Raw genomic sequence first — 20,883 nt, 5'->3', positions numbered from 1 at the left:
CATGGCTTTGGTTGGGGGCCTACAGGAGCCTCACCTTCAGCATCATGCCTCTTCCACACAGCGTTTCCATGCAGGCCAGGGGATGGGAGGGGTCCCTGAGCCCTTCCCTTCCCCTCCGAGGAGGCCACAGAGGAATGGAGAGTGGGGAAGCCAAGAGGCAACTCCTCTGGGAGCTGAGCCCAGGTGCTTCGTAACTGGTAACTGAAATCAGAAGAGCAGGAGCTGGTCAGAGCCAATGAGAAGGAAACCTCATCTTTGCATAGCCCATGCCTCATGGAGAGGTGACATCATACATTCACATGCTTCTCACCTAAGTCCCCAGGGTCCAAGGGAGAAGCCCCAGACCCCCTTCTCTTGCAGCATGGGGGTGGTGGTGCTGCAGGATGCAGGGCTGGGTGGGGGTCACAAGACTTTTTCTGCCCTTAGGGCAGTATAGCTGGCATTTGTTTTATAGACTCTTGTCTTTGGAACCGGGGGGAGGGGGGAGTGTTTCAGTCTGTTATATGTTCTGTGTTTAAAGAAGAAAACCTATTTATTACTGAACAATATAGCACATATAAAGAAGTTGGCTCCGTATCCTTAGTTCCTGTCTCTGTTTCCTTTGGTCTTCGATAATGAGGAAAAGCTGTCTTGAGGTCCTTTCTGTGGGTTGCAGAGTGGCTGCCTCCACTGTTCCCTGGCACTTCCAACAAGGATCGCCTCCCTCTGACCCACCCCCTGCCTCATCCCCTTCCCCACCCAAGTCCTGCTAAGCCAATGAAGATCTCCTTAGCCCTAGAGCAGGGTTTCTCAACCTCAGAACAAATGACGTTTTGGACTAGATAATGCTTTGTTGTGGAGGCTGTCTTGTGCACTGGAGGATGTTTGACAGCATCCCTGGCCTCTACCTGCTAGGTGTCAGTAACACCCCTAAGTTGTCACAACCAAAAATGTCTCCAGATGTTGCTAAATGTCCCTCAGTGCAAAATCACTCGTGCTTGAGAACCTTTGCCCTGGAGAGTCTAGAGGAGAGAGACAAGGTCCAGTGGAATCATCAGAAGGAGATCCAAGCTGCTGAGATCCCAACCCCTGCAGAAGGTAGACAGACTGAAGCCAAGGCTGGGAGGTTCCAAGGGTTCTGGTCTCCTCTGAGTTCAAGGCGAGGTGATGCCTTCTGCTTTCTGGAACTTCCAAGTCCATGGCCTGTTGATGGCAGCGCAGGGGCCTTAACATCCCTTCTCTTCAGCTGCTTATGGCTCTTTTTTCCAACTTTCATACTGTACTGGAAATAGTTACTGTGTATTGAGTACTTACTATGTGCTCAGCATTGTGCTGAGTGCTTTACCTACATTATCACATTTAAAAAAATTTTTATTGAAGTATAGTTGATTTACAATGTTGTGTTAATTTCTACTGTACAGCAAAGTAATTTAGTTATACCTATACATATATATATATATTCTTTTTCATATTCTCGTCCTAAACTCCCATCCCAAACTCCCGATCCCCTCTACATTATCACATTTAACCACATAAATGAAAATAGTTAACATTTGTTAAATGTTTACTATGGGTCAGGGCTGCTTATAAGTTCTTTATATGTTACTTATTCCTGTGATAACGCTATGGGGTACTACTGACGTCATTCTACAGAGAGGGAAACTGAGGTTCAGAGAGATTAATGTGCCTCAGGTCACACAGCTAGAAAGTGATAGAACCTGGATACAAATCCAGGCAACCTGGCTCCAGAACATGCACTTTTTTTTTTAAAGTTTAACCATTTAATTTTTTTTTCACTTTTTAAAAATTGAATGAGTCTTCAAGTTCTATAGTGCTTTACAATTTTCAAAAGTTTCACACACATGATTTCATATAATCCCATAATAACTCTTTTTGCCCCCTACCCCTATATTGCCCCTTCCCTCTCCCCACTGGTAACCACTAGTTTGTTCTCTACAGAACATGCACTTTTTACTGCTCTGCTATCCTATCCTGTGTGGCAAATGGTATTATTATCCCTCTTTTATGAAAGAAGAAATAGAAAAGCCAGAGATTCCACATAACTTGTACAAGATCATACTCTGGTTAAGTAGTAGAGTCAGGATTCAAACCCAGTCTCAATGTTAACTGTAATTCCATGGGCCCCTTACTGCTAGCCATGTGGTACCTAAATAGGAGACTGTCTCCCTATGGTCCTTACTAAAATGTAGTCCCTCTGTCTCCATCTCCAAAGATGCATATTTGTGAAAGAACTAGCAGGGTAGGACAAACCATGCAAGTATCCTTTAAGCTCAATGTCTTACATGTGCCGTGAGAGAGGTGTGCACCAGTACTAGGGGAACTCTGCCACTCTGAACTTGGACAAGCTTCATCAACTTTCTGGGTCTCTATTTACTGATCTTTAAAGATGATTGAGAATGGTAGCCTGGAAATGGGGAAAGAGTATCTACTCTGAAATTAAATGAACTTGGAGTTGAATACTGGCTCCATTCTTTTAACTATGTGGACTTAGAATCTTTCTGGCCCACAATCTCCTTATCAGTAAAATGGAGATAATGCCCATCTTATACTGTTAGAAGAACAAGTTAAGTTAGGGCTTCCCAGGTGAGGCAGTGGTTAAGAATCCGCCTGCCAATGCAGGGGACATGGGTTCGAGCCCTGGTCCAGGAAGATCCCACATGCCGTGGAGCAACTAAGCCCATGCGCCACAGCTACTGAAGCCCATGAGCCTAGAGCCCGTGAGCCACAACTACTGAGCCCGCGTGCCACAACTACTGAAGCCCGTGTGCCTAGAGCCTGGGCTCCACAACAAGAGAAGCCACCGCAGTAAGAAGCCCGCGCACCGCAACGAAGAGTAGCCCCCACTTGCCACAACTAGAGAGAAGCCCGCGTGCAGCAACGAAGACCCAACGCAGCCAAAAATAGAAATAAATAAATAAATAATTTATTTTTAAAAAAAGGTAATGTAAGTTAAGTGTCCAGCACAGAGTTGGGTACTAGGAGGTATCAATACTTAGTAAATAGCAACTGCAGCTCTACACCTTTGGTCTGATTGTTAGCTCCATTCCGTGAGTGGATAGCCCTCCGGTGTTCACTGGGTGAATTACACCCAACAGACCTCAGACAACTTTTCCATTCTCTCTGTGTGATCCAAGCGGGCAGCTCAAAGGCTGCAGAGTTCTAAGAGCAGAAATGTGCCTATCCCAGGGTTCCTTTGGGCCTTTATGCCTGAGGCTCAGAGCTTTAGGATTATTTGGGCCTATGCCAGGCTCTGCTTCAGTAGAACTGAACACATTCAGAGAGAAAAACCAGAACTAAAGCTATGTGAGATTGAAACCAAAAAGCTGGTGATGGGAAAAAGGGAAGGAAAGAGGCATTAGTTACTTCCTGGTATCTATCTAAACCGTCCTAGAAGTTGCCAGAGTTTTTGTTTTTGTTTGGGAGGAAGGGGGGTAGAATTATGAACCATATGACCAAAGAGAAACAAAGTGAAAGTACAATTTTGGGGAAAAAATTCTCATTGGAGGACTGAACAGAGGGAACTAGGAGAAAGAAAGAACAAAAAAGTATTAAGATAACCCAAACAACTGGCCAGATTCCAAAGAGCAAGAGAGTGAAGAACGCAAGTCCTATCTGGAATGTTGAGAAAACCAGGTGCCACAGCCCAGGAGATACCATCCTTCCAGGAGGCCTTTGGAATCCATTGTGTGGGCTCATTTTGAGTTGTCACAGTAACCAGGGTGTTACCGCTGGGCCAGGGTTGCTAAAATGTCCTCCTAAACGTGGGATAGTCTCACACCGTGAATTGTCCCACCCTCATTGGGAAATACTAGGCTGCTCCTGTAACTTAACTTTTAGTTTGTCCACCCGTAAAATGGGGCTAATAATCTATCTCAAAGATTTTTTGTAAAAACGCTTTTCCATAAACGGTATTTATAGTTGTTACTGTAGTTGCTAGTTATAATTACGTGCTATTGCTATCTAAGGAAGGCCTTAAATTTCTCCGTTGTAAGCCACAGGCCATGATGTCATTAACTACAGTTTCTAGGAAAACCAGCATATTCCAGGAGGACTGCGTCCGCGCAGAGAAAAACCTTTTGAGAAAGGCCGGCCCACGAAAAACTCTTCCTCCCGCAGACTCAAATGTTTGGCGAACCACATTGCCCAGCGGCCCTCGCGGCCAGGGGCGGACGCTCTCACCGTGCATTCTGGGATTGGTAGTTTTCAGGCCCTCGCTGTCGGCCTGCGCTGCCCGGTACCAGGAACTCGCCTTCCCAGCTTGCCGCGCGGCCGGGGGAGCAGCCCGGCGACCAGGAAACGGGAAAGATGGCGACTGCTCGGCGACGTTGAGGCCGCGTTGGGCGGTTCGGACTCAAGAGTGGTGAGTCTCGGGCGATGGAAGCGTTTTCCAGGAGCTTGCAGAGAAGGCGAGAGTGAGGGCACAGCGGTGGCTCCTGTCTCCGGGATAAGACGGGAAGAACGCCTCAGGGAAGGGGCACGAGCTTGGAAAGCTCTGGCGGGCAGGAGCGAAAGGGCGCGGGCCCCAGCGGGAGTGTTGGCTCCTGGGGGCACAGAGCAGGTCCCTGGACGATGTTCCAGGTCAGACCTTTTCCCACGCGCACAGCACCTGTGATACCCTCAGTTCGACTTTATTCCTTCATGTTTCGAGTAGCCCTTGCTCCAGCCAAACTGAAACTCTGGCTTTTCTCCCAGAACCAGTCATGCTTTCCCGCCTCTGCTCCTCCTGTATTATTTCTTTTTCCGGGAATGACTTCTTCCTGGCACCTTCAGTTATACATCTTCAAATTCTACCTATATTTCAGTGCTCAAGAGCTACTTCCTCTACAGTCTTTCCAAATTCCCTTTTACAAGTGAAAGTAAACTTCTTCTTTGAACTCCTGCAATAATTCATCTGAGCCTGCATCTTGCTATGTGTCTCATAACCCTCTGTTGTTTTGTAAGCTTCCTGTGGACAGGATCTTCCTGATTTCCTTTTGTAACTCACATGGTGCCTTGCATATAATGGATGCTTGATAAGTACATAGTTCATTGAATGAAAAAAAGACTGCCCCTGCCCTACAAGAACTGAGGAACTCAAAGATGCGGAGGTTTGTGATAAGCGGAACCTATAAGTTTCCTACGTTTACTTTCTTCTTATTTGCACTTCTCATTCTCTTCTAAGCTCACTCCACTCAGCCTTCTACCCCCTCCATGCCACTGAAACAGTTCTTGTCAAAGGTCACCAAGCCATCTCTGCTTTTACAAATGCAAGGGTCACTCCTTTATCTTCTAGTCTTTCACCACTTGACACAGGTAACCCCTCCCTCCTTGAAACACATTTTTGACCTCTGTGATGCCGTACTTTACTATTTTTTCTTCTTTCTCACTGGCTGTTGTTTCTTTCCAGTTTTTTCCTCTGGCTCCTCCTGTGCCTGACTTCTAAATGTTACAGTGTTCCAGAGGTCAATCCTGGGTCCTCTTCTAATTTCTTCTTTACCTAGAATGCCTACTTAGGTAATATCATTTAGCGTCCCATGGCTTTAAAAGCAATCTATATATTGATAACTCAAGTTACTGTCTCCAGACTCTCTCTTGAGTTGCAGAATTACACTTTCAACTGCCTTTCTGGAATCTCCACTTGGTTTTCTTATTGACATCTTACACTCAATATGGTCAAAATGAAACTTTTGATTTCTTCTAAGTCTTTTCCTTCCCCAGTCTCCTCTGGTCGCTAATGGCACCGTGAACCATTTAACCAGTTGGTCAGACCATAAATTTAGGAGTTATGTTTGTCTGTCCTCTTTGTTTCCTCCCTTCATCAGTAAGTCCTATCAGCTCTGCCTGCAGAATGTACCCTGAAGCCCTCTACTTCTTTTCATCTCCATTGCCACTTTCCTAGAACAAGCCACTGTCATCTCTTGTGTAGACTACTATAATAGCATTCTCAGTGGTTCTGTGTCCACTGTTGCCTCCCTACCATATATTTTCTTGCAAGTCACCAAAGTAATTCTTTGAAAATGTAAAATAAGACCACATCACTTCCTGTTTAACACCTTTCTAAGGTTCCCACTGCAGTTAGATTAAAACCCAAGTTCCTTTACCCTGGCCTGAAACACATTTCCATGATCTAACCCCTGCCTACCTCCCTGAACTCATCTCAAATCAGTCTTCCACCTCGGTCACTGCCACTGAGCCACATGAGTCTATTTGTTTTGGCCGTGCCGTGTAGCCTGCGGGATCTTAGTTCCCTGACCAGGGATCAAACCCCGCCCTAGCAGTGAAAGCGTTGAATCCTAACCACTGGACCGCCAAGGAATTCCTCACATGAGTCTATTTTTTTTTTTTTTTAACTTATTTTTATTTTTGGCTGCGGTGGGTCTTTGTTGTGGCATGCAGGATCTTCGTTGCGGCGCATGGGCTTCTCTCTAGTTGTGGCACATGGGCTTAGTTGCCCCGCAGCATGTGGGATCTTAGTTCCCCGATCAGGGATCGAACCCTCGTCCCCTGCATTGCAGGGTGGATTCTTTACCACTGGACCACCAGGGAAGTCCCACACGAGTCTTTTCTTTTTTTTTTTTTTTTTTCGGTACGTGGGCCTCTCACTGCTGTGGCCTCTCCCGTTGCGGAGAACAGGCTCCAGATGCGCAGGCTCAGCGGCCATGGCTCATGGGCCCAGCCGGTCCACGGCATGTGGGATCTTCCTGGACCGGGGCACGAACCCGTGTCCACTGCATTGGTAGGCGGACTCTCAACCACTGCGCCACCAGGGAAGCCCATGAGTCTATTTTCAATTGGCAAACATGCTAAGCTAGTTCTTGCCCCAGTGCCTTACTGTCCCTTCTGCCCAATAAATTCTTTTCCCTGATTTTTGCAGACTCTATTTCCCATCATTCAAGTCTCAGCTTACATGTCATCTAAAAAATTCTTTCCAGAGCCTTCTATCTCTTGTTCATAATGCTCCCCATCACGTCACCCGTTTTACTCTCTTCATTAGCACTCATTACTGTTTGAAATTCTCTTATCTTTCTGCCTAACTGTTGTCTGCTTCACTGGAGTTTAAGCATTATGAGATCAGAGACTTTGTTTTGTTTACTGCTGTATCTCTAGTACTTAGAATAGTTTCTGGCACCAACCAGGTACTCAGTGAATATTTGTCGAAAGAATGCTGATGTCCAGGATGATTTATAGAGAAGATGGCCTTTCCTCTGGATTGTTTTCTTTTTTTCTTTAATAGAAGAGGGCTATTTTATTTTATTTATTTATTTTTATTTTTGGCTGCGTTGGGTCTTCGTTGCGGTGCGCGGGCTTCTCGTTGCGGTGAAGCATGGGCTAGAGCACGGGCTCTAGGCTTATGGGCTTCAGTAGCTGTGGCTTGCGGTCTCTAGAGCGCAGGCTCAGTAGTTGTGGCGCATGGGCTTAGTTGCTCTGCAGCATGTGGGATCTTCCCAGACCAGGGATTGACCAGTATCCCCTGCATTGGCAGGTGGATTCTTAACCGCTGTGCCACCAGGGAAGTCCCTGGATTGTTTTCTTAGGGCTATAAGTGGACGAGACATAAGTATAATTTCCATGTGATATGCATGATGTACTGGCAATTTTGAGGTAAAATGGGTTGTCTCTGCCTTTTGAAAGTGCTACTTGTTCATTTTTTTCTCTTCTTTACATACTCTCCCTTCTTAAAAATATATGGCAGGAATTACTTGGGAAAGGGGGATCGTAAGCTAAAGCTTAGGGAACTGTTATTTCGTTGGAACCATTTGGGGTTAAAGTAAGTTCTGAAAAGTATATCCTGAGGCTTAGGGATGGTGGTGGTGATGGTGGAATAGAGGCAGATTCAGACTTGCTGTCTGAATTTAACACCTGGTTGAAGTAGATTTTGTAGTCTGAAGGACAGTTGACAGTGTGGCATGGTGTTCAATGTCCCCTAGGCAGTATGGGGACAGAACAGATTGCTGCTCAAACTTTTCATGGGACTGGATCACAATCAAGGTTGTGAAAATCTGAGTAGGGAACATGAGTCAGAACGTCTGTGATCTCTAGTTTCTGGTACACTTCTTCCCTCCCTCTTTCCCTCCTTCCCTCTCTCCATTCCTCCCTCCCTTATTTTAAATTCTAAAATAATTGTAGATTCACAGGAAGTTGTAAAACCAAAGTGTATGGAGTCCTATGTACCCTTCACAAAGTTCTTGCCATTGCATAACTAGAAATACATTTCTTTTAATCTGAGTAAAAGTGAGTTTCTCTATTTGAATTTAGATTTCCTTGAGGTGCTGATCATAATCCCAAATCTCTAAGTTAAACTCCTTTTTTCTCTTTTGAGCTTTCTTTTTGAGCTCAAGAGAACTTATCTCCCTTAGATGTATATATGTTGACTGATCCTGGTGGGCTGGCAGACACAGTAGACTCCTAAGATAAACAAAACAAGATGTTTCTAGAGATAGCTAGTATACTATTCATTAACTAACATTTCTTTTAATACTCTTGCAGTCTAATTATAAAAATAAGGTATATTCATTGTATACTTTTGGAAATGAATATATACAAAAAGGAATCCCAGAGAAATAACATAGCATTAATGAATAAGAATGGGCCTCTGGAGCCAGACTGCCTAAAACTCTGACACTCAACACCCGTGTGTCCTGAGGCAAGTTACTTTATATATCTGAGCTTCAGCTTCTTCATCCATAAAGCATGCGTACCAATATATCTACCTCAGAGGGTTGTTTTGAGATTAAGTAAATTATTTGTAAAAAGTTTAGAGCAGTACCTAGTACATAATAAATACTCCTCTTACCCATGACAGATGGCAGGAGAGCTGGCTGATAAGAAGGACCGTGAGGCATCACCTTCCAAGGAGGAAAGGAAACGATCTCGGACTCCTGACAGAGAACGGGATAGAGACCGAGACCGGAAGTCTTCCCCATCTAAAGACAGGAAACGGCATCGTTCAAGGGAAAGGCGTCGAGGAGGCAGCCGTTCTCGTTCCCGTTCCCGTTCGAAGTCTGCAGAAAGGTAAAGTAATTTTCTGTTTGTTACATGGAAAGGGAGTGTACATTTCAAACTCCTTTATTCTTGGTTCCTCTGATGCCTCCATATTAGGGCATTAGTCTTTCATACATTTCTCTTAGTTCTTAAAGGTTAAGAGGGAACTTGTAAGATGAAGGTCCGGATGATCGAGGAAGATAGTCCATCTGTTCACATAATCCATGGCCTATCATTGCCACTGATACTTAGCAGTACAGCTCTGAGCTCTAAGACCTTCTTAGAATTCCCTCATAACTTCTTGGGAAACACATTTTCCAATTTGTAAAATATTACTTCGGGGAGAAAAGAGCATGGGAACCTTCTTAGGGCTGCAGTGAAGCAGGATACTCAGGAAGTGTCATGTACTTTCTTAAATGTGCTGTCTTCAGAGAACGCCGGCACAAAGAACGGGAGCGAGATAAGGAGCGTGATCGGAATAAGAAGGACCGAGACCGGGATAAGGATGGGCACAGACGGGACCGCAAGCGATCCAGGTACCTGAGAGGGTGGGAGTAGTGGGCTTTAGGGCAACGCTCTGGTCGCTTCCTCTCTGCACCTCAGCTGGCTCAGCTTCGGGGGAAAGTAAATTTTCCATAGTGAATCCTATTGGCAGTTATTGTAGAACTGTCTTTTTTAGAAGGCACACACCTTCTTTAGAAAGTATAACCAGTTAGTGAAGTCACCACTTCTTGAGGGTCAGCTTGTTCTTAGAATTTAGAAATTAGTTTGAAAAGGTTACCAGCCAACAAAACAGCTCCATCGGACCATTCAGTTTTCTAACCAGAATGTACAACATATATTTGTTGGGATAGCTTAATACACCAGTATCTTGATCTCTTTGTTCTGGAAACTTACTTTTTAAAATTTATTTTATTTTTTTCTTATTTATATTTTGGTGCGTTGGGTCTTCGTTGCTGTGTGTGGGCTTTCTCTAGTTGCGGCGAGTGGGGGCCACTCTTTGTTATGGTGCGCCGGCTTCTCATTGCGGTGGCGTCTCTTGTTGCAGAGCACGGGCTCTAGGCGTGTGGGCTTCAGTAGTCGTGGCACGCGGGCTCAGTAGCTGTGGCTCGCGGGCTCTAGAGCGCAGGCTCAGTAGTTGTGGCACATGAGCTTAGTTGTTCCGTGGCATGTGAGATCTTCCCGGACCAGGGCTCAAACCCATGTCCCCTGCATTGGCAGGCGGATTTTTAACCACTGCACCACCAGGGAAGCCCTGGAAACTTTCTGTACAAAGTTTTTATTAGGCCCTGAATCTGTAGATTAGAATTCAGGGCAAAGAAGAGAATTCTTGCAACAAACGCAGTGGGGTTGAGATCTCTTGCATACTAAGCTTATAGCAGGTGTGGGGAAAAGATTGCTGGGGCTGGTAGGAAGCAGAGATGAGGAAAGGACATATATAGCAGTATCTGGGAAGGGTGTATGTGGGTGGCCATGTCGGCTAAATTTATTGTGTATTCTAAAGTAATGCAGGATTTTTTTTTTCTACTGACATGCATATACTGTTTGGAGGAAAATTTTTTTTAATCAAAATATAGTTGATTTACAATACTGTGTTAGTTTCAGGTGTATAGCAAAGTGATCCAGTTTCGTGTATATATATATATGTGTGTGTATATATATATATATATGCACACAGACACACACACACGTGTGTGTGTATATATTCTGCTTCTTTTCCATTATAGGTTATTATAAGATATTGAATGTAGTTCCCTGTGCTATACAGTAAATTCTTTTTTTTAAGAAATTTTTTAATTGTACGTTTTTAATTTTTTTTAAAGTTTTATTTATTTATTTTTGGCTGCGTTGGGTCTTCGTTGCTGTGCGCGGGCTTTCTCTAATTGCGGCGAGCGGGGTCTACTCTCTGTTGTGGTACGCAGGCTTCTCATTGCCGTGGCTTCTCTTGTTGCGCAGCACGGGCGCTAGGCACACGGGCTTCAGTAATTGTGGCATGCAGGCTCAGTAGTTGTGGCTTGCGGGTTCTAGAGCACAGGCTCAGTAGTTGTGGCTCGTGGGCTCTAGAGCACAGGCTCAGTAGTTGTAGTGCATAGGCTTAGTTGCTCTGCGGCATGTGACATCTTCCCGGATCAGAGCTCGAACCCATGTCCCCTGCATTGGCAGGCAGATTCTTAACCACTGTGCCACCAGTAAATTCTTGTTGTTTATTTTATATTTAGTCATGTGTATTTGTTAATCCCATACTCCTAATTTAACCTTCCCCGCCCCCCTTCCCCTTTGGTAACCATAAGTTTTGTTTTCTGTGTCTGTGAGTTTGTTTCTGTTTTGTAAATAATTCATTTGTATTATTTTTTAGATTCCACGTATAAGTGATACCATATATTTGTCTTTCTCTGTCTGGCTTCACTCAGTGTGATAATCTCTAGGTTCATCCATGTTGCTGCAAATGGTAATATTTCCTTCTTTTTTATGGCTGAGTAATATTTGGAGGAAATATTTTTGATATCAGTAGTGAAGATCCACTTCCCAGAAGAGAATAGTCTCAGAAAAGGAGATTCAGGTAGAATGGGGCCAAGACAGGGCCATCGTTAGGTTTCAGAGCAGGCAGAGTGACCAGGCCTGCAAAAGGAGCTTCAGGACATGTTGGATGACCGTGGGCCAGTCTTGCTAAGTCATGGGAAAACTTCCATCCTCTTTCGGCGAGCTCAGTCTGAGCCTCATCCAGGGGCTAGGCTAAGAGTGATATGGACTTTTCCTGTTCCTTTGCCTTTAAGTTTATCTCCTGGCCGAGGAAAAGATTTTAAATCTCGGAAAGACAGAGACTCTAGGAAGGATGAAGAGGATGAACATGGTGATAAGAAGCCTAAGGTAAAAAGAGGAAGGATTTTTTTCCTCATCTTCCTCTTCAGTTCAAGCCCAACTTTGTTCTTCACAGGGAGAGAGCCTCTATGGACTGAAGTCCTGTGTTTTATCTTCAGGCCCAGCCATTATCCCTGGAGGAACTTCTGGCCAAGAAAAAGGCTGAGGAAGAAGCTGAGGCTAAGGTAAGAGCTTGAAGGTCTGTATTAGTTGGCTAGGGCTGCCATGACAGAACACAAGGACTGAGTGACTTAAACAACAGAAATTTATTTTCTCACAGTTCTGGAGGCTAGAAGCCTGAGATCAGATGGGGTTGTTTCTTCTGAGGCTTCTCTCCTTGGCTTGTAGATGGATGTCTTTTCCATATTCACATGCTCTTCCCTCTGTGTCTGTATGCTCCTGGTATCTCTGTGTGTCCAAATTTTCTCTTTTTATAAGGACACAGTCAGATTGGTTTAGGGCCCAGCCTTGGAGCCTCAGGTTACCTTAATCCCCTCTTTAAAGGCTCTGTCTCCAAATGCAGTCACATTCTGAGGTACTGGAGAGTAGGGCTTCAACATGGGAATTTTGAGGGAGACACAGTTTAGCCCGTAACAGGGTCCTGGGCCTATTTATGTTTTCCTTAACATGTTTAATGCCTGAGCAAATATTTTTGGGCCCCTGCCATCTTGTCATCAGTGATGTGATTATACCCTGTTCCCAGATCCTTTGTTTACAGTTGTAATCTGTTCTGTAGCCCAAGTTCCTCTCCAAAGCAGAACGAGAGGCTGAAGCCCTAAAGCGACGGCAGCAGGAGGTGGAGGAGCGGCAGAGGATGCTTGAGGAAGAGAGGAAGAAAAGGAAACAGTTCCAAGACTTGGGCAGGAAAATGTTGGGTTCGTTTTCTTACCCTGTAGCCCCTAGACAGGGTAGGGAAGGGTGGGATGGGATTGTGGTGTAACTCAGGAGAGCTAGAAACCTATTTGCTCTGAGTTTGGAAGAAGGAAGGATGGGGCAAATTTCTGAGAAAAATATCTTTCTGTTAGGTCTCCATTTCCCTTGTATCATAAATCTTCCCCCCTTTTTTTACTCTTTTGGTGTCTGTTGTCTGGATCTCCTCCATGCCCTCTTTTTTCTTCCACTGAGTTCTTCTGCACCTTTGCTTTCTTTGGTCTACAGAAGACCCTCAGGAACGGGAACGTCGGGAACGCAGGGAGAGGATGGAGCGGGAGACCAACGGAAATGAGGATGAGGAAGGGCGGCAGAAGATCCGGGAGGAGAAGGATAAGAGCAAGGAACTGCATGCCATTAAGGTGCAGGCCTCAGCTCTGTCTTGGTGGCCCCACGCTCCTCACACACTAAGGAGGTTTGGTTGTTTGGCCATTCTGATCTCTGTATATGAGATTTGGGCCTCCCGTTTGATGGGCTTTGTGTTCTGTGCCCGGGCAGGAGCGTTACCTGGGTGGCATCAAGAAGCGGCGCCGGACGAGGCATCTCAATGACCGCAAGTTTGTCTTTGAGTGGGATGCATCTGAGGACACTTCCATTGACTACAACCCCCTGTGAGTGTCTTCAGGCCTCAGTGCTAGGTCTTATAAACTAGGCAGTTGCTAGAGAGAACCAGTGACTACAGAGATAGAAGTAAGATAGGCTGGGATGAGGAGATGGGTAAAATAGTAGTTAGCCAGCCCTCTGGGCGATGAAGGACCCTGGCTGGAAGGGGAACTGGTACATGTTGGTAGTCTGCACCTCCATCCTTGTGCTTAGCAGCTCCTTCTCTTTTCCTCTTCCTCTGTCTCAATCCCAGGTACAAAGAACGGCACCAGGTGCAGTTGCTGGGGCGAGGCTTCATTGCGGGCATTGACCTAAAGCAGCAGAAACGAGAGCAGTCACGTTTCTATGGAGACCTAATGGAGAAGAGGCGGACGCTGGAAGAAAAGGAGCAGGAGGAGTGAGTGGGCAGGGCTGCGGGTGGTTGGGCAGAGCCGAGTCTACAGGAAGGAGATGGAGGATACGAGCCCCTTCGTTCCCCATGTCCTGCTCCAGGGCAAGACTCCGCAAACTTCGTAAGAAGGAAGCCAAGCAACGCTGGGATGATCGGCATTGGTCCCAGAAGAAGTTGGATGAGATGACAGACAGGGACTGGCGGATCTTTCGTGAGGACTACAGCATCACCACCAAAGGTGGCAAGATCCCCAATCCCATCCGATCCTGGAAGGACTCTTCTCTGCCTCCACACATCTTGGAGGTCATCGATAAGTGTGGCTACAAGGTATGAAGGAGCAGATTGGCCCAGAAGGCCTTACGCGTTCCCAGATTCTAGGGGGTACGGATTTAATCTGAGAACAGAGAACTTTGTTCCTAGACTGTTCGGTGCCTTCTCTGCCAGTGGGCACCAAGGTGATGTCTCTCAGTTTCTGGTGGAAGTATTGTTTGTTGATTGTGTTTCTTCTCGGGTCCGATTCCTGTTCCCTGTGCTTGGTGTCCTCCCATTGTGCTAGCATATGTGCCCACTCTGTCAGCAGCAGCCCAGGTAGTATAATTTTGCCTGTACACATTACTGTCTCTGGGTCACTACAGGAGCCGACACCTATCCAGCGTCAGGCAATTCCCATTGGGCTACAGAATCGTGACATCATTGGAGTGGCTGAGACTGGCAGCGGCAAGACAGCAGCCTTCCTCATCCCGTTGCTGGTCTGGATTACCACTCTCCCCAAAATTGACAGGTGACATCAGCTGACACCAGGTGGAGTGGGTTTGACTGAGCAGGAGAGGTGAAAATGGCAAATGAGCATTTGGTTTTCTTTTTAAGTCTATAATCAGAAGCCTTTAGTCTGGGTCAGATATTAGGGAATAATTGGATCATGATATCAAAGAAGTGTATGATTTTATTGCTGGCAAGGACCACTCCCTGGAGAGCTTGGCTATCCCAGAGTCTGATTTTTTTTTTTTTTTTTTTTTGGTGGTACGCGGGCCTCTCACTGTTGTGGCCTCTCCCGTTGCGGAGCACAGGCTCCGGACACGCAGGCTCAGCGGCCATGGCTCACGGGCCCAGCCGCTCCGCGGCATGTGGGATCTTCCCGGACCGGGGCACGAACCCGTGTCCCCTGCATCGGCAGGCGGACTCTCAACTACTGCGCCACCAGTGAAGCCCCCGGAGTCTGATTTTTAAGAGCGATTGTTACATTCTTTTCCCACCACCCTCCTCATTCCCTTTAGTTGCCCTTAAGAGTGACTTTGTCTTGCTCCTGTTTGTGGTTGGATGAGAACCAAAGCTCATGAAACTGTGGAATGCCCCATTTACTACAGGATCGAAGAGTCAGACCAGGGCCCTTACGCCATCATCCTGGCCCCCACTCGTGAGCTGGCTCAGCAGATTGAGGAAGAGACCATCAAGTTTGGGAAGCCGCTAGGCATCCGCACTGTGGCTGTCATTGGCGGCATCTCCAGAGAAGACCAGGGCTTCAGGCTGCGCATGGGTTGTGAGGTTTGTTCACCTAGCCAGCAGCCAGCCCGCCATTTGGGAGGGCTCTCTGGGGACTCTGTTTCTAGTTTCTGCCATAGATGTACAGTAAATGAAGAAAGGGGCTGGTTTGTATATATGTGCTGTTATTTATGGAGGACTTACGCACCAGGGATTGTACTCTGTATATCATTAATTCTCACAGCCACCTTAAAGAGAATAGATAACGGTATTTCCATTTTACAGGTGAAGCTGAGAATCAGGTTAATAACTTGCCCAGAGTCACAGCTGGTGATAGGCAGAGCTGAGATTCATATGTGAAGGCTGTGCTCTTAATCGCTCTGAAAGACCATGTCATTGATTTTGTGTTGCCGCCTTCTTAGTAGGGTAGGGGAGGAGAGCTTTTTACAAGAAGTCTGCTGTAAGAATCAAGTCTTCTGCAGGCTTCTTAGTGTAATCCCTTTATCCAACCCCCTCCATAGTGTCGCTTAGTCTCTCTTCCGTCTAAGAAAGTTCTGTTGATGTTGCTTCTTTTGTCTAAACCCTGGACCTTACTCAGAGACCCCATTCATTCCTGAAAAAAATCCAAGGTAGCAACAAGTGATTTCATGCCACTTCTCAGGAACTTTCACTACCAAACATAACTGGAGGTTCGGGTCAAAGTTCCTTAGCATTGGGGATCTGTTGCCCAAGTGGGTGGATGGTTCACAGAAGAGAGAAGAAAGGGGTAGCTGCTGGGGCCACACATGATTCCACTGTACCCCCCAGATAGTGATTGCTACTCCAGGACGTCTGATTGATGTGCTGGAGAACCGCTACCTGGTGCTGAGCCGCTGTACCTATGTGGTTCTGGATGAGGCAGACAGGATGATTGATATGGGCTTTGAGCCAGACGTCCAGAAGATCCTGGAGCACATGCCTGTCACCAACCAGAAGCCGGACACGGATGAGGCCGAGGACCCTGAGAAGATGTTGGCCAACTTCGAGTCAGGAAAACATAAGTACCGCCAAGTAAGGCTGCTTCCCTAGGCTGGGAAAAGTTGGGCAAGTTGCCAAACTGCTCCAGGGCCCTTCTTGCCCTAGGCAAGTGCATGTTTCCAGAATGGTGAGGCATGGCTCACCATGTACAGTCCTCTCACAGTCCTAGCAGTGTAGCCTCTTAGCCCTGGAAAAGTGATTCCAAAGAGTCATGCTACTGCCTGCCACAGGTGCTGGCAAATGCTATCAGCCCTCCCTGTTATCATAAGATGTAAAGTACTCTGCTGAACAGGCACTGAGGAGAGAAGTGGGAAGGCAAAGGACAGTTCTCTCTCTGTCCGGCACTACTTCTGTCAAAACTCACACCATGGCTCATGTTCTCTTCCGCAGCTTGGGCTGCGCTGCCTGTGCTGATGGTGGGATGTGTGATGTGTCTGCCTGGGCCCAGGGCTGAACCTCTTGTTTTCATAGACAGTCATGTTCACGGCCACCATGCCCCCAGCGGTGGAGCGTCTGGCCCGGAGCTATCTTCGGCGACCTGCTGTGGTGTACATTGGCTCTGCCGGCAAGCCCCACGAACGTGTGGAACAGAAGGTCTTCCTCATGTCAGAGTCTGAAAAGAGGTATGGGGGCAGCTGAGCCAGGGGAAGCAGAATGGAGAAGAGGCTTTTTTTAGTGCGAGTGGTGGCTGGAGGGCGACTGTTCTGCCATGTTGAAGAGCTGGGCATTGGAGATCCTGGAATTGGTGTTTGTAGATCAGCGTTGGGCATTTCACTTGGAGTGGAGGGTAGTATGCAGCTCATTTTTCTCTTCCTCTTCTCTCCAGGAAAAAGCTGCTGGCAATCTTGGAGCAAGGCTTTGATCCCCCCATCATCATTTTTGTCAACCAGAAGAAGGGCTGTGATGTTTTGGCCAAATCCCTGGAGAAGATGGGGGTGTGTCTGGGAGGGGAGAGCAATGCCTGGTCTCTTTGGTGCTGCTTTCTGAAACTAGACGGGCCCCCTAGGCTTCTGCTTTCAGTGCTTACCTATTCTTGAACCTCTCCAGTATTTAACAAGCCAGGGTCAGAGGGAAAACGGTGGTTGATGGGGATAAAGAGGACTTGGTCAATTGCTGTGACTCCCTGTCCATTCCAGCAGTGCCAGCCACAGCTGCCTTGTGTCTTCCTCCAAGTGTGCTGGGGCCAGGGAGAGGTTATGAGACACATCCTGGCAGGATCTGAGGCTATGGAGTAGAGTGGGTCGAAGTGTTTCGCGTTTGTTTATGTTTGGGAGAGAGGATGCTGTAGTCAGGAGGGAGAGATGTTAGTGATCAGTGTCCTTTACTCCTGATACTGGTGTTGGAGGGGAAGGGTGTGTCCTCTCCACTCAGGCTTAAACTTCCTTAAATTTCTTGGTCCCTGCTTTCCACCCTCATCTCTTACCCTCATTCTCTCTTTCACTACTTCTCATCTGTCTGGCTCCACATCTCACCCCTGATTGCTTTACCTTTGACCTTGCCCTGTGTGTCTCCCCACCCCCCGCCCCATCTCTCCTATCCCTTTCTTCAGCTCATCTGTTCTCTCCTTACTTCAGTTGCCCTTGTTCTCTTCTGCCTCCTTCCCCTTTCCATCTCCCCTGCTGCTCTCTGCAACCCTCCCTCCTCCCGGTCCACCCACTCCTTACTTCTGTCTTTCCACGATCCCATTGCTCTTTCTTCACCTCACCATTCTTCCAACAGTACAATGCTTGTACGCTGCATGGTGGAAAAGGCCAGGAGCAGCGAGAGTTTGCACTATCCAACCTCAAGGCTGGGGCCAAGGATATTTTGGTGGCTACAGATGTGGCGGGTCGTGGTATCGACATCCAAGATGTGTCTATGGTTGTCAACTATGATATGGCCAAAAACATTGAAGGTAAGTGCAGGGGAAAGCAGCTTCAATCCAGGTAAAGGGAGATTCCTTGCCCATTTCTCCTCGAATAGCTCCACTGAGGAGGCTATTGCTGCCAACTCTCACAGCTCTGAGCCTAGGGTTGCTTGTCCCAGTGAGAAGAGCTCCTGCCCTGTGTCTCTCTTGGGTGTCTTGTCCCAGCTCCTGGGATTGCACTCTTGTCTTCTGGGTGTGGAGAAGAACGGAGCTGGGCCACTCCGTCTTAATGTGGTAGGATGACCACCATCAGCAGTGCTAGTGGGGAGAGCACTGTGGGCGCTGCAGATCAGGCAGCACGAGCTGTGTTTACTGCCCTCAGAAGCGTGGTGGGGAGGATGAAACCTTTAGAAGTGGAGGCTTCAGACACTGCTCACCAGGGCATCTGGCCTGGTGCCCTGAGTGACATTCCTCCCCCTCCCCAGATTATATCCACCGCATTGGCCGCACAGGACGAGCAGGCAAGAGTGGTGTGGCCATCACCTTCCTCACCAAAGAGGACTCTGCTGTGTTCTATGAGCTGAAGCAAGCCATCCTGGAGAGCCCGGTGTCCTCCTGCCCCCCAGAGCTAGCCAACCACCCCGATGCCCAGCACAAGCCAGGCACCATCCTCACCAAGAAGCGCCGGGAAGAGACCATCTTTGCCTGACACAGCGCTCTCCCTGCGGTTCAAGGCTGTGCCCTGGAGCCTGTTCTTCAGGACCCTCACATCTCTTCCCAGGTCTGCACTCTTATGGGGGCTTAGGAAACAATCAGACTCCCTGGCCCAGACCCTCAGGTCTGAAGGCCTGAGTGTGGGGCTGTAAGAGGAGAGGAAGCTAGGAGGCAAGGAGAACAAATTACCCTAGGTTTTGGCCCAGCCCTGCCCCTCCAGCGGGCTTTGGGATTGCATTGGGCCATCAGCTCTTGCCAGGTATGGGGGCAGCCAATTGGCACTGCCCTCCTAGACTGAACAAAACTTGGCTGCCGGGCTGGGACTTCTTCGGCACAGACGTGACTGCGTAAGCTGCAGCACCATCATTGCCCTAGATGACCCAGGGGATCTGGCACTGAGGAGTATGGATCTTGGACTCTTATTGTCATTTTGACAGCTGTTTGCCCTTTCGGATTATAAAACAAGTGGAGAGCCTTGTTTAGAGTTGTGCACGGCCCCTGTGCCAAGGGGTACTGTGCACTCTAGGCATCCCTCACCCAGGGAATTTTTTAGCAGGTGTGGGGATGGGGAGCTGGCTGAGTCCTTCTTGAAGTCAGAGTGAACTTTCTGTTTTCTATTCTCTGAGAAGAGTTTGTATGTTCTGAGAATAAATACACGAATATTAAGGCTGTGTCTTAGTTCTAGCTAAACTCATCTCCCAGGTCCTCCCTGGTACCACAGAAGACCAGGAGGACAGCATTGGGCACAGTGGATTCACTTGGGAGATGAAAGAAAATCAACATCCAAAGAAGAGCCTAGGGTCTGAGCTGATAGTTTTAAGTCTATAGGAGGTGCCTGAGGGGAGATGGAAAAGGCATTGACAGCAGGACTGTGATGCATCTTCCCTCCCCCGCTCTGGCTTCACAGAACTTGTAGCTCTGGCCTGGACACCCTCCAGGGAGCTTTGCACAAGGGTGAGAAAGGAAAGCAGTTGTGAAACTTTGGCAGGTGAAGCACAGTCAGAACCACTCTCCCTGTTGCAGTGTGCTTGACACCAAGTCTTCAGGACCTTTGCTTGTGGCTCCCTAACTGCTGAGCCTACTGCTCATGGGAGGTTGTGGAGGCAGGCACCAGAGGCACCACGGAGAGGTGAGCTGGGCCCGGCTGAGTTTAGGTTGTGGGGAGAGGGCTAGAGGGCTGCACGGCCTGGGTCCTCCCCCAGTACTCATATCACATGCTCTTCCGTACCCATCAAAGAGCTGGGCAAGTACCTGGAGTTCAAGTTGCAACTACTTCAGGACCTTTTTGGCCTGAGGTAGGGACCGTGTAAGGTGACTAAGCCTCTTCTCCACCTCCCCAAACGAGTCCCTTCTGTGCTGCTGAAAGTTTCCGTCCTGGGCCTGGGCATGAAGGGGTGCCTGGGAGTATAGTGCCTCCCCCAGCTCTGTCCTTTTCCCTTCCCACTTAATGGGTTCTTTGTGTGAGAGAGGCGGCCAGGATACTTCTTTACCTCCTCCAGACTTGGGCCATGCAGTGAGGAACTTGGCTACTTGAGCCAGCAGACATACACCAGGAGCCCGAGGGACGGTGCATGGTGTTTATTAGTGATGACGGTGAGATGGGGCAGGGTCCTGTGGAGCATGCTCTGTAGGTCACACACTAGAGCCGTAAGGTGGGTACATAGGGCCTCTGGGGGCTGTCCACTGGGTCCTATCTCTCCCCCTCTAACCCTAACTTAACAAGCAGCTGCTATGAATCAGGGAATAAAGTCTGAGGCCCATGTCCCCCAGGAGGCATGGAGGCCAAGAACAGAGATGACAGGATGCAAGAGCAAAAGAATGAGTGGGGCAAGGAGGCCCCTGAAGCTGTCCATACGTTCTCCGCTACACACGACCTCCCTTCCCAAAGCCCCAGTCCAGGTTGGCTCCCGTCTGCCATTGGGCCTGACCATGTTCCTGGTCCCTGGTCCCTGGTCCTTCAGATGTTAGGAAGCTTCCTGGCAGGTGAGGAGAGCCCTTCCCTTCAAGGGCTTCAGCTGTGAGGCCTTTGGCCTTAGCCCAGCCTGCCTGGGCTCCAGCCTCGTGTGTGGATGCCCCACCCCAG

General features: G+C 47.9%; 1 protein-coding gene across 1 annotated transcript; it reads left to right on the top strand.

The window, feature by feature from the left end:
- The first annotated feature begins 4,310 nt into the window (after positions 1–4,310).
- DDX23 (DEAD-box helicase 23) lies at positions 4,311–19,466 on the top strand. Its single transcript, XM_079714094.1, has 17 exons — positions 4,311–4,360; positions 8,783–8,991; positions 9,393–9,497; positions 11,736–11,829; positions 11,940–12,005; positions 12,557–12,695; positions 12,979–13,112; positions 13,249–13,361; positions 13,607–13,750; positions 13,846–14,071; positions 14,380–14,525; positions 15,109–15,286; positions 16,031–16,273; positions 16,712–16,863; positions 17,067–17,175; positions 17,960–18,134; positions 18,572–19,466. The coding sequence occupies exons 2-17, from the start codon at positions 8,783–8,785 to the stop codon at positions 18,793–18,795; spliced, it is 2,457 nt and encodes an 818-aa protein (XP_079570220.1). The 5' UTR covers positions 4,311–4,360; the 3' UTR covers positions 18,796–19,466.
- The last annotated feature ends 1,417 nt before the right edge of the window (positions 19,467–20,883 follow it).

The sequence above is a fragment of the Hyperoodon ampullatus genome (genome assembly GCF_949752795.1).
Source record: "Hyperoodon ampullatus genome assembly, chromosome: 11".
Taxonomy (NCBI): Eukaryota; Metazoa; Chordata; class Mammalia; order Artiodactyla; family Ziphiidae; genus Hyperoodon; species Hyperoodon ampullatus.
This window is presented reverse-complemented; position numbering and strand designations above follow the sequence as displayed.

What these genes read in the sequence shown, in the direction of transcription:
- DDX23 (XM_079714094.1), top strand. Translation starts at nt 8,783, where the DNA reads ATGGCAGGAGAGCTGGCTGATAAGAAGGACCGTGAGGCATCACCTTCC. An exon ending in AGGAACTGCATGCCATTAAG is followed by an intron (nt 13,113 to 13,248) that starts GTGCAGGCCTCA and finishes GTGCCCGGGCAG; the next exon opens with GAGCGTTACCTGGGTGGCAT. An exon ending in GGCTGCGCATGGGTTGTGAG is followed by an intron (nt 15,287 to 16,030) that starts GTTTGTTCACCT and finishes TGTACCCCCCAG; the next exon opens with ATAGTGATTGCTACTCCAGG.